The 9,596-nt window shown below is 39.4% G+C and overlaps 3 protein-coding genes across 3 annotated transcripts in view; 1 reads left to right on the top strand and 2 right to left on the bottom strand.

Annotated features, from left to right (window-relative positions):
* Positions 1-72: 72 nt before the first annotated feature.
* Positions 73-3,883, bottom strand: med19a (mediator complex subunit 19a). Its single transcript, XM_083915167.1, has 6 exons — positions 3,553-3,883; positions 2,664-2,786; positions 1,552-1,685; positions 1,327-1,423; positions 1,146-1,240; positions 73-482 (listed from the first exon to the last, which is right to left on the bottom strand). Exons 1-6 carry the CDS (start codon positions 3,770-3,772, stop codon positions 417-419), a joined length of 735 nt encoding a protein of 244 aa, XP_083771293.1. The 5' UTR covers positions 3,773-3,883; the 3' UTR covers positions 73-416.
* A 416-nt stretch (positions 3,884-4,299) lies between these two features.
* Positions 4,300-7,765, bottom strand: pmf1 (polyamine modulated factor 1). Its single transcript, XM_083915168.1, has 5 exons — positions 7,427-7,765; positions 5,675-5,780; positions 5,398-5,498; positions 4,886-5,081; positions 4,300-4,432 (listed from the first exon to the last, which is right to left on the bottom strand). The coding sequence occupies exons 1-5, from the start codon at positions 7,621-7,623 to the stop codon at positions 4,367-4,369; spliced, it is 666 nt and encodes a 221-aa protein (XP_083771294.1). The 5' UTR covers positions 7,624-7,765; the 3' UTR covers positions 4,300-4,366.
* The window catches only part of tmx2a (thioredoxin-related transmembrane protein 2a), a 5,790-nt gene continuing 3,872 nt past the window's right edge, over positions 7,679-9,596 (top strand). The window contains exons 1-2 of the mRNA XM_083915174.1: positions 7,679-7,994; positions 8,116-8,173. Of these exons, the coding sequence (XP_083771300.1) occupies positions 7,806-7,994; positions 8,116-8,173 (247 nt within the window). The 5' untranslated portion in view covers positions 7,679-7,805. The remainder of the gene's footprint in view (positions 7,995-8,115; positions 8,174-9,596) is intronic.

Consider the following 9,596-nt stretch of genomic DNA (forward strand, 5'->3'; position numbering starts at 1 on the left):
TCTCTTGCAGCAACAAAGTGCCTCAGCATCAGCCATGTTTGTTGTTGTATTTTTAAACAAGAGAGACGGAAGCAAAGATAATAACCAAAGTTTATTTGATTTTGGCATTACGGTCAAAAGATATCACAACATACATACGGTGCCCGCTCAGTCATTCATACACCACACAGCTCACCAGCAGCTTTCTGCCTTTTACACTGTTCTGTAACATTTCTTTCCATCACCGCTCACATCCACTGTGTCGCTTCTCCTTTCACTCTCACACACGTCACACAACCATTTGCATCATCTGATCCATCCCCTCTCTCATTAATCATACTCCCAATAATACAATTATCTGTAAAACTCACGCACCCTCTTACAAAATGCAGTCACACACACATTCAAACACAGGCGTGCACACGGTGGGCTCATGTCTATCTGAGGCTGTTGCTGTTGGGTTGTGATCCAGCAAGGCCGGGGTGGTCGGGACTGTGGCGGTTCTGAAGGGGGACAAAGAGAGCAGTGACGCACTAGTTTATAATCAACATGTGCATCTGCAATTTAAAACAGACTGTTTCACTTGTGTAGACAAAAGAGTGATTAACCTGTGTATCACTTTAATACTGAGGGGGATAAATTTGCTTTCTATAGGCTTTTGAAAGGAGCTGATGAAAATGTCATTCTTAATATATTGGGGCGGATATGACCTGCCTGTCTGCTGCTGCGATTATGCACCTGGTTTCATTAATGTCATGTACGATAACAAAAATGAAAGATCTTTTAATACTAAATTGTGCAAATGTATGGATCCCAGAGTTATGTAAAGAAGTTTGGCAAAACAAACAAAATCGGATGATGTTACGTATCTTCTAAAAGCATTTGATGTGTCAGAAATAGTTTGCGAATAGCTGAGCAAACACTTTATAAAGCACTAATAAGTCAGAGCTGTTGTCTGCCAGCTCTTTTCACTCTCTATTACCCCAAAATCAATTGACACAGCTAAGTTTGATTATTAGCTTAAAACAGGAAATGTTCCAATATTTGTTGAAAAACTTAGAATTAGTTATACGTTTTAAGAAAATTAAGACTAGTAATAGATTTGGTGTGGTTCAGGGTCTCTGATTTTTTTAATGAATTACTGGGTCCCTGATAGATTTTCTTACCTTCTTCTTTTTCTTGTCTTTCTTCTTTTTCTTTCGATCGGGATCGTCGTCCCGCTTCTTCTTCTTCTTCTTGGGATCAGTGTCTGATGGCGTTTCTGTGACACCGAAAAGAAGCAGCTCAGTGGCCTGAAAACATGTGGCATTCCTTTGCGTTGGTGTATATTTATAGTTTATGTCGTACCTTGTGGTAATGGGTCCTGTGGTCGATGGTGTTTGTGCTTGTGTTTGCTCTTCTTCTTTGGAGGCTGTATGTGCATCAGCCTGTACTGTTCTGGTAGCTGGGAAAAAACAAACATTTGTGTTAGCATGTGGTATTGAGAAAAATTAGGGATGCCTGTGGGCCAATATATGCCAACCAAAGACTTTGCTGTTATACTGTTAATAAAGTAATATATTCAGTTAGTACCGGCCCTGTGTGTAGTCTGAAGCCTGTGAGTAGAGCGCCTGTCAGTGGGCTGAAGGAGTTCCCACACACTGGAGGCTTATCAATGAGAGAGCGCAACGAGCTGCCGTCCTGAGTGCCCGGACAGTCGATCATACCTGCAGCACAAAAGAGAAAGGACATGTTGGAATAAAGGGGGACAGTGACCGATCAAACACAAACAATGAAAGAGCAAGGTGGTGAGCACTGAGCACTAACTTATAAAGATTTAAAAGTGTTCAGTGTTCACCATTTAATAAAAAATCAATAAGATTAAGGGCTGGGTATCAAAGTTTGATCCTTTAAGGCGACGACAAAATGGCCTCAATAGTACAAAATATTGCAATATACCTTTTCATTCAATACCAAATTTCAATACCTGAGGAATAAATCTCATCAGCTTCAGTGAGCCAATAAGCATTCAGCATGCTTGTACCAAGATCTAATAATGCTGGTAATAATGATTTTATAGGGGTGCCGCCTAACTCAACTAATAGAATGTGCGCCCGATATACAAAGGCTGCATCCACGACCCACGGCCCTTTGTAGCATGTCTCCCCCCATTTCCTGTCAATCAAAAGGTTTTTATAAAACTGGTATTGGGAAAAAGAAGTCTTGTTCAGGAACCGCTATCTAAGTCAGGGCATTGGTACCAATATTGAAACATTTTGAAAGATACCCAACCCAGGAGTCATTTGATTGACAGCTTCTTCCGTGTAACTTGGTCCATTTTAATGACACTCTCTCAGCGTAGGACCACTCAAGACTCATAACCAAATATGCTACATCATATCCCTCCCCAAAGCTTAACCATCACTGGATTACAGGCACTGTACGACATGTTAAATAGTTCCCTTGTTAACTCAAGGAACAGAATACACTATGAAGCTACCGTTAATTCAAACATGTAACTTATTTCAATATTCACAAAAATAAATCTCATCTTACACCATGTGGGATAAAGTTGGAAGCTAGTGCCATTTTATTGAACATAATAAATCACTATTGTCACTACATTTATTTTTCCTAATGAGATGTGTGAACAGCCTCCATCGTTAACATTTGACTGCCAGACACTAGCCATGATAATAACCCACCTGGTAACTCTGGCAGAAAGTTGCTGAGCTTCTCCTTCACCTTCTTTCCACAGAATTTGTTGTAGGCGTGCTCCAGGTTGTAGTGCGTGATGAGGTTGGTGTTGCCCGTTAATTCATTTCCCACTAAAAACACACACGTTCATGTAATTGAAATGAGTGCAAACACCACAATGATAATAATAATACTAATAATACTAATAATAATAATACTAATAATATAAATATATAAGGTTCAGTACTACCTCTCACCATCATATGCAATATTTTTCAATTTCAATGAGCTATATTATGTCTATTACCATGTGCAATAAAACCTCTATAACGTCATGTTGTGTCATTTGCACTTTACTCCTCTGACACTTTATTTTTCTATTTCACCTTTTCGATGCTCTTTTGTTATCTTATTTTGTTAGTTTTATTATTTTGTTATCTTAGATTGTTGCCTTATATTTGTATCATATGTTGTTATTCTTATCCTATTGATATTGTTTTTTTATTTGTAATTGTTATTGCGATTTTAGAGCAATCTTATCGGTAACAAATGTGTACATCTTGTTAATTAGGTATTAGCATAAAACATCACTGAGTTAACTTAGGTCTATTTTGAGCTAATATCAGTTAACGTTACATCCCGTTTAAGTTTAAAACATAAGATTTGTCATACACATAATAAAAAGCAACCATGACTGTGAAAAACAGGTGAGATAATAATACCTGTAATTATCTTACTCAATATTTCCTGCAGCACTTACTTTGTTGGCTAACGTTAGCTACTTAGCATTGTTTACAAACTGCTTAGCAACCATTTCATAGCAGTTCAACTCTTTCTTTTAAACGAACAGACAAATTAACATAATAAAAAGCATTCAACAGTTATCTCGACAGTTACCAGGAAGCTCCCGCAGTAAGTAGAAAGGTTCATTCATGGCTCCGGGCTTCCGCAGAGCAGGCCCTTCATCCCCGTGCTGCGGTGGCATCTGCCCCGCCATGGAGGCTTGATTTTGCGGCAGAGGCGGCGGTGGTTTCCCCGGTCCGAACCCCAGAGACGAAGAGCCGGGCGGTCCCTGAGCTTCATTTTGCCCGAACAGAGTTGAAAACATTTCAGTCATATCTATCACGAATAATACATTTATATGAAAAGAAAAAAGCCGGTTTCTTGAAGCGTCTGGACTGTTATTTTCACTACAAAGTCCCTGCGCGTGAACTACTCGACTCTTCTCCTCTTTGTGGCATTATTTTCATGGCCCACGTACCGTAATACCAGGTATAAACACGCATATTACCGTAATGATTTGTGTGTATTTATGGAGGACTAAACATGACTTACGTCTCAACAAATCAATGTATAAATAAATACAGCAATGTTCAATTTCATTTTGTATACTTTTTTTGACATGTCTAAAATAAAATAAAATTCAATAAATGCAGAAATAAATAAATAAAACCCTGAATAAATGTATACATAAATATATGTCTGTGTCCATATGTTACTGAGGTCCCATTTATTTATTCCTTTATTTATTGAAACTTGTCATGTTTAGTCCTCCATATATATATATTGGCCAACACAGATATAATCACTGAGGTCACAAAATTATTTCTAAGATTTCAAGTTTAATTTCACACAAACAAGCAGAGCAAACAAAAATCAATATGTACAGTTAAGTAAGTTGATATATCTGAAGGTCAAAATAATTTCATGATCACACATTGAAGACATCAGCAGGGCAGAGAGAAGATGCCAGCCTTTCAAACTCTGTGACTGATGCCTAAAAGTGAAAGATAAAACACATGTACAAAAAAACAACGCATTAACACTCAAGGCAAACTTTTATTGTTTCTACGTATGTCATAGGACAAAGGGTGTATTTTGTCTCCTTCAAACTGTACCAATGCCAATATCATGTTTTTTTTCTCCTTTATTTATTTATTTTTATTCAAAACATCACTCCCATTTACTCAATTTAACTTATTAAAGTTACTTAAACCTGAAGATTTTCATAATACTGTTCAATCATACAGCTATTATAGAATTTATGAGACTACTTTACAAGAATGTGTCTCTATGCATTATGTCAAAGAGCTTTGGTGTATATGGTGTATTATGTGCCCAATGCATTTTAGAGTGAAGACTCAAGCAATAGATGCATCCTCTCCTGAGTTTTTTGTGAATGTTATCCTGTACAGCCTTATTTCTCGTTTGCATACTGTTTCTCTCTTACCTTCCACTCATCAACAGCGGTAGAAATGCGATGTTCAGTCTGAGCAACGCTTTCTCTACCAGCCTGAACCTTCTGTGCTAGGGCAGCATTCTCCGCTTGAATCTTTTTCAGCTCCAGTCGCATGTAAACCTCCTGCTTCTGATAGTACGGCATCAAAAAACTGCAAAGGTCCTGCTCGGGAAAACCACTCGGCCGCCTAACAAACAAGTGAGAAAGTCAAGGATTCAAAAGTTCTTGTATTGAATCGCATTGCAACATATAAATATTACAGTTTTGATACTCTGCTGTTTGTATTCAGAAACACAGAAAAACACATCCAATCCAAATGCAGGTCAAAAGGTTATTTACCATATTTATGGCAAGAAAATGAACATACTTGCTTGTTGTTACAATGTATTTGAGTGAGTGGTGGTAATAGGAGCAGATGGATGTCAGTATTCAGATGTTGTGAGAAAGGGGAAAGTGGTTTACAGGTGCTGGAAGGTGAAGACTATTTAATGGTGTGTACTGACCATGCAGGGTCTGCATTGTTCTTGGCAGCACTCTCCAGTTTGTCCAGCTCATTCAGTTTGAACTCTAAACGGCCTTCTTCAACCAATCTGCTGATATCCTCCTTCACATACACAGACACAGGATATAAATATATATACACATTGATATAAGCAAATAAAAAGAAAAGGCACATAGACAAGTGCATACGATATGCATATACACATATAACAATAACAAGGCAGTAGACCTTCAATTTGTTGCCTATTTTTTCATACAAAGTATTAATGTGATACATACCTGTATAGCACTCCGCATCTCCTCAATGAACTGCTTGTGAATGCTCTCCATTCTCTGTGGGTTCTTCTTGTAAAGCGGACGAAACATGCTGGCGAATCTGTTAAAACTGTCAGTGAAAGCAGTGTCAACAGAACAGAACAGAAATTATTATAATTTATGTTAAACAAGTTCTATTAAATAGGCAGATCTTTTGAATATGGTCTGTCTTGAACACATCTATGGTAAATGAATGAGACATGATCATCACGGTGGTGTAGAGGTTAGCACTGTCGCCTCACAGCAAGAAGGTTACAGGTTCTCCCCGTGTCTGCGTGAGTTTCCTCCGGGTTCTCCGGTTTCCTCCCATAATCCAAAGACATGCACTTGTTAGGTTAATTGATGACTCTAAAATTGCCCGTAGGTGTGAATGGTTGTCTGTCTCTGTACGTCTCTATGTGCCCTGTGATAGACTGGCGTCCTGTCCAGGGTGTACCCCGCCTCACGCCCGATGTCAGCTGGGATCGGCTCCAGCACCCCCGCGACCCCGACCCCCGGGATAAGCGGTTGAAGATGAATGAATGAATGAATGAATGATGATCATCACTACAGTATTTGAGATCTCAGTCCTTCACACCAGCTATGACCACACAACTGCAGTAGCACAGTGCTTTTGAGTCTCATCGGTATCTTCATGTTAACTTATTTGAACCTTCAGCTCAGACCTAAATTAAGAATTACAAATATTATTTCCATGACGGAGGAGTTCAATCTATACGTGTGAACATAAGGTACTCTCTTAAAGTCAGAAACCAGATCAGTAAGTCTCTAACTTGTGATGTTTTCAGGTAATGTTACAGTCTGGAGCTGCTCCTTAGACAATGAATGGGACTCTGATTGTGTTTGTTTTTTTACCCTTTTATAACCAAATGAGCTGTATTCTTTTGTAGTGTTGTTAGCACTGAATTTCATTTCTCAGATGTAAACATAAACATTCTAAATGTGTCCCAGTTTATTTCCTGTTGCAGTGAATGTGAATGACACTAGCTGACAGGAAGTTAGGAAGGACCCAGACCGTTGCCTAGCAATGGAATTCCACTGAAATGGTCCAAGTCAAATTCAAGCACTTTTCAAGCATTTCAAGGTGCATTTTCATGATTTCTCAGCACCTTAAAGATGTGGTAGACAGCTGCGCTATAAACAACCAACTTTACGTTTTGACAGCTTTCTACAGAGGGGTGACACATTAAAGGAAAACAACGTTTCAGCTTTGTTAATAGACTTGCAGTTAGAGCTGCAACGATTTGTTGATTATTAATAGATTGACGGAAACATAATCACCAACTATTTTGATAATCTGGAAATCGTCAAGTCATTTTTCATGCAAAAATGTCAGAAAAGGCTGTTTTCAGTCCCTCAAGTATGGAGATATTCTTTTCTCTATTTTATATCCTATATGTCATCCCATATAACATACATTTCAAGCAGTTTCAGGCACTTTATTTATAAATTCCAGCACGTTTCAAACCTTGAAATCATCACACTAAAATTGAAGTATTTTCAAGGATTTCCAGCACCACCAAGAACCCTGCATCTATACAATCGTCCACAGTTCATTGTCTACGGAGCAGTTTCAGACTTGACATCGCAAATTTGAGTTTCTAGTTTTATGGTTTAGGAGAGAGTTTTTAATGTCTACTCATATTTTTGGATGGCCATAGACCATAGGTATAACGTGTGTGAATTATAACGACATAAATGTAACTGTAACCTTACCTGGCATGGTCGATGAACTTTTCCAGACTCTTCTGCATCACTTTGTCGAACAACTTCATCCTTTTATACCGAATTTCCGCCTCCCCTGACTGCTTACAAACTTCTCCTTTGGCTTCATTACTCTGGTTTTCAGCGAGGTCTTTAACACAAATGTTATCTCCAGTCGCCTTTTGTGTTGCTGCTTCGCTTTCCTCCATTTTTCAGCTTCCTCTGTTTATGTTTTTCACAACACCCGCCAAATCTACGGCGAGCAGTTGCGCCCAGAAATGACGACATCGTTCTCCTTGGCGCATGCGCGCGTTCGAAACACCAGGTGCAGACAGTTGCTTCAGCTGTCATTGCTCCTCAAACCCCTCGAGGTTGACGGTCGTTTGCCAGCATGCCTCTAATCACAGGACTTTGTACTTTCTTGTACCATTTACCTCAAATTTACAAATGGCTGCTGAAACCGTATTATATTGCCTCAGTCTTCATGACCGTCGCCTTTCTGCTGGTCCGAAAGGCTCCCGGTTTGTGCGAGCACCTGGCGACCGAGCGAGAGGACGGCAACTCCTGCGACTTTGACTGGGTGAGCATGGCATGGTGGTGGGGATAGGGTTGCGCTGCCGAGCTGCTAATATGGTGGCGGGGGCTACTTCACTCACTTACCACAAAGTTGTTTTAACTTTTTGTCTTTTTGTCTTACAGAGAGAGATGAAATTCTAATGTTTCTCAGTGCAATAGTGATGATGAAGAACAGGAGAGCCAGTGAGTACACACACACACACACACACACACACACACACACACACACACACACACACACACACACACACACATCTGTATATGTGTAAACCAGTACTTGTTTACAGTGTAAACAGTCACATCATTAAAAGTGCCCTATATACAATTACATTCATACAATTTGGGAGCAGGGGACCATCAGGATAAATAGAGGCATGTGATAGATTTGTATCTCCTGAAACTGTACCGTATACAAACTGTTACTAAAGGGTTCCTCACACCCTTCCAAACCCCTTTATTCAGTCTTCGCCCTTTGGGTAAAAGACTATGCAGTATGAAGACTTGAACATCTCTATTCCACCATAGCACTTCACACTGAAACAACCTGCATCCTCATCGCTTCACTGGTCGTATAATAAGCACACACACTTTAACCTGACATGAGCTATATGGTTGCACTATTGTATTTTATTGTTACTAGGTCTGGGTAATGCCACTTATTACCGAATCGTTTGGATTCCGATTCACAAGGTCCCTATTTCATTTCATTTCCGATTTAGTTAAGTTTGTTACAAAAACCACTTTTGCCTGGATATAAAAAAGAAATTCTCAGAGAACTAGTGTAGTAAATTGTACAAGGAACCTCTTACTTGGTGCATTATTAAAAATATGAATGTTTAGATTAAGAATTGACCCCCAGTGCAGTTGCATTAATGTACAGGACAACAGCAGTCCACTCATTTGCCAAGCGAACACCGATTGGTCGTTCGCTTGGCAAATGGCTCCAAATATTCTCCTTTGCACTTTACAGAATGACCTGCCAGTAAAATACAATGGAGCTCACAAGATCAGGAAGTCTCATGAGGCTACATTATATGTTTTATTGAGATAATATGTTTTGTTTTTGAGTGTACAGAAACAAAATCCAAATCAACTGCAGTTGAATCTTGAGTCTATAGACAGTTATGTGACTGTGTTCAACATCATATCTAACAAAGACTCTAGGTTTGTGTTTCCTATAGTGTGTAACTGTTAAACTTCAACCGACTAGGTATTTGTGCCTTAATGTGTAACTGTTTCAGATCCTTAACCTGAAACCAGAGAAGCCCTGCAGCGAGCCACAACCTAGAGTGCTTTACTAAAAACTCTGCTTTGTTGTGTAAACATTACAATTGCAGTGTAGTCCCGCCTTCATCTGTACCTTGTGTCAACAGGTGTGAAGGTTTATCTCCTCTGCTGCATTCATTGTTCCTCCTCTCTTTCGTCTTCTCTTCTCTCTCTCTGTCTTCTCTCTCTCTCTCTATCTCTCTCTCTCTCTCTCTCTCTCTCTCTCTCCTCTCTCTCTCTCATCTCTCTCTCTCTCTCTTCTCTCTCTCTCTCTCTCTCTCTCTCTCCTCAGTCTCTCTCTCTCCTCTCTCTCTCTCTCTCTCTCTCTCTCTCTCTCTCT

The sequence above is a fragment of the Echiichthys vipera genome, assembly GCF_963691815.1.
Source record: "Echiichthys vipera genome assembly, chromosome: 6".
NCBI lineage: Eukaryota > Metazoa > Chordata > Actinopteri > Perciformes > Trachinidae > Echiichthys > Echiichthys vipera.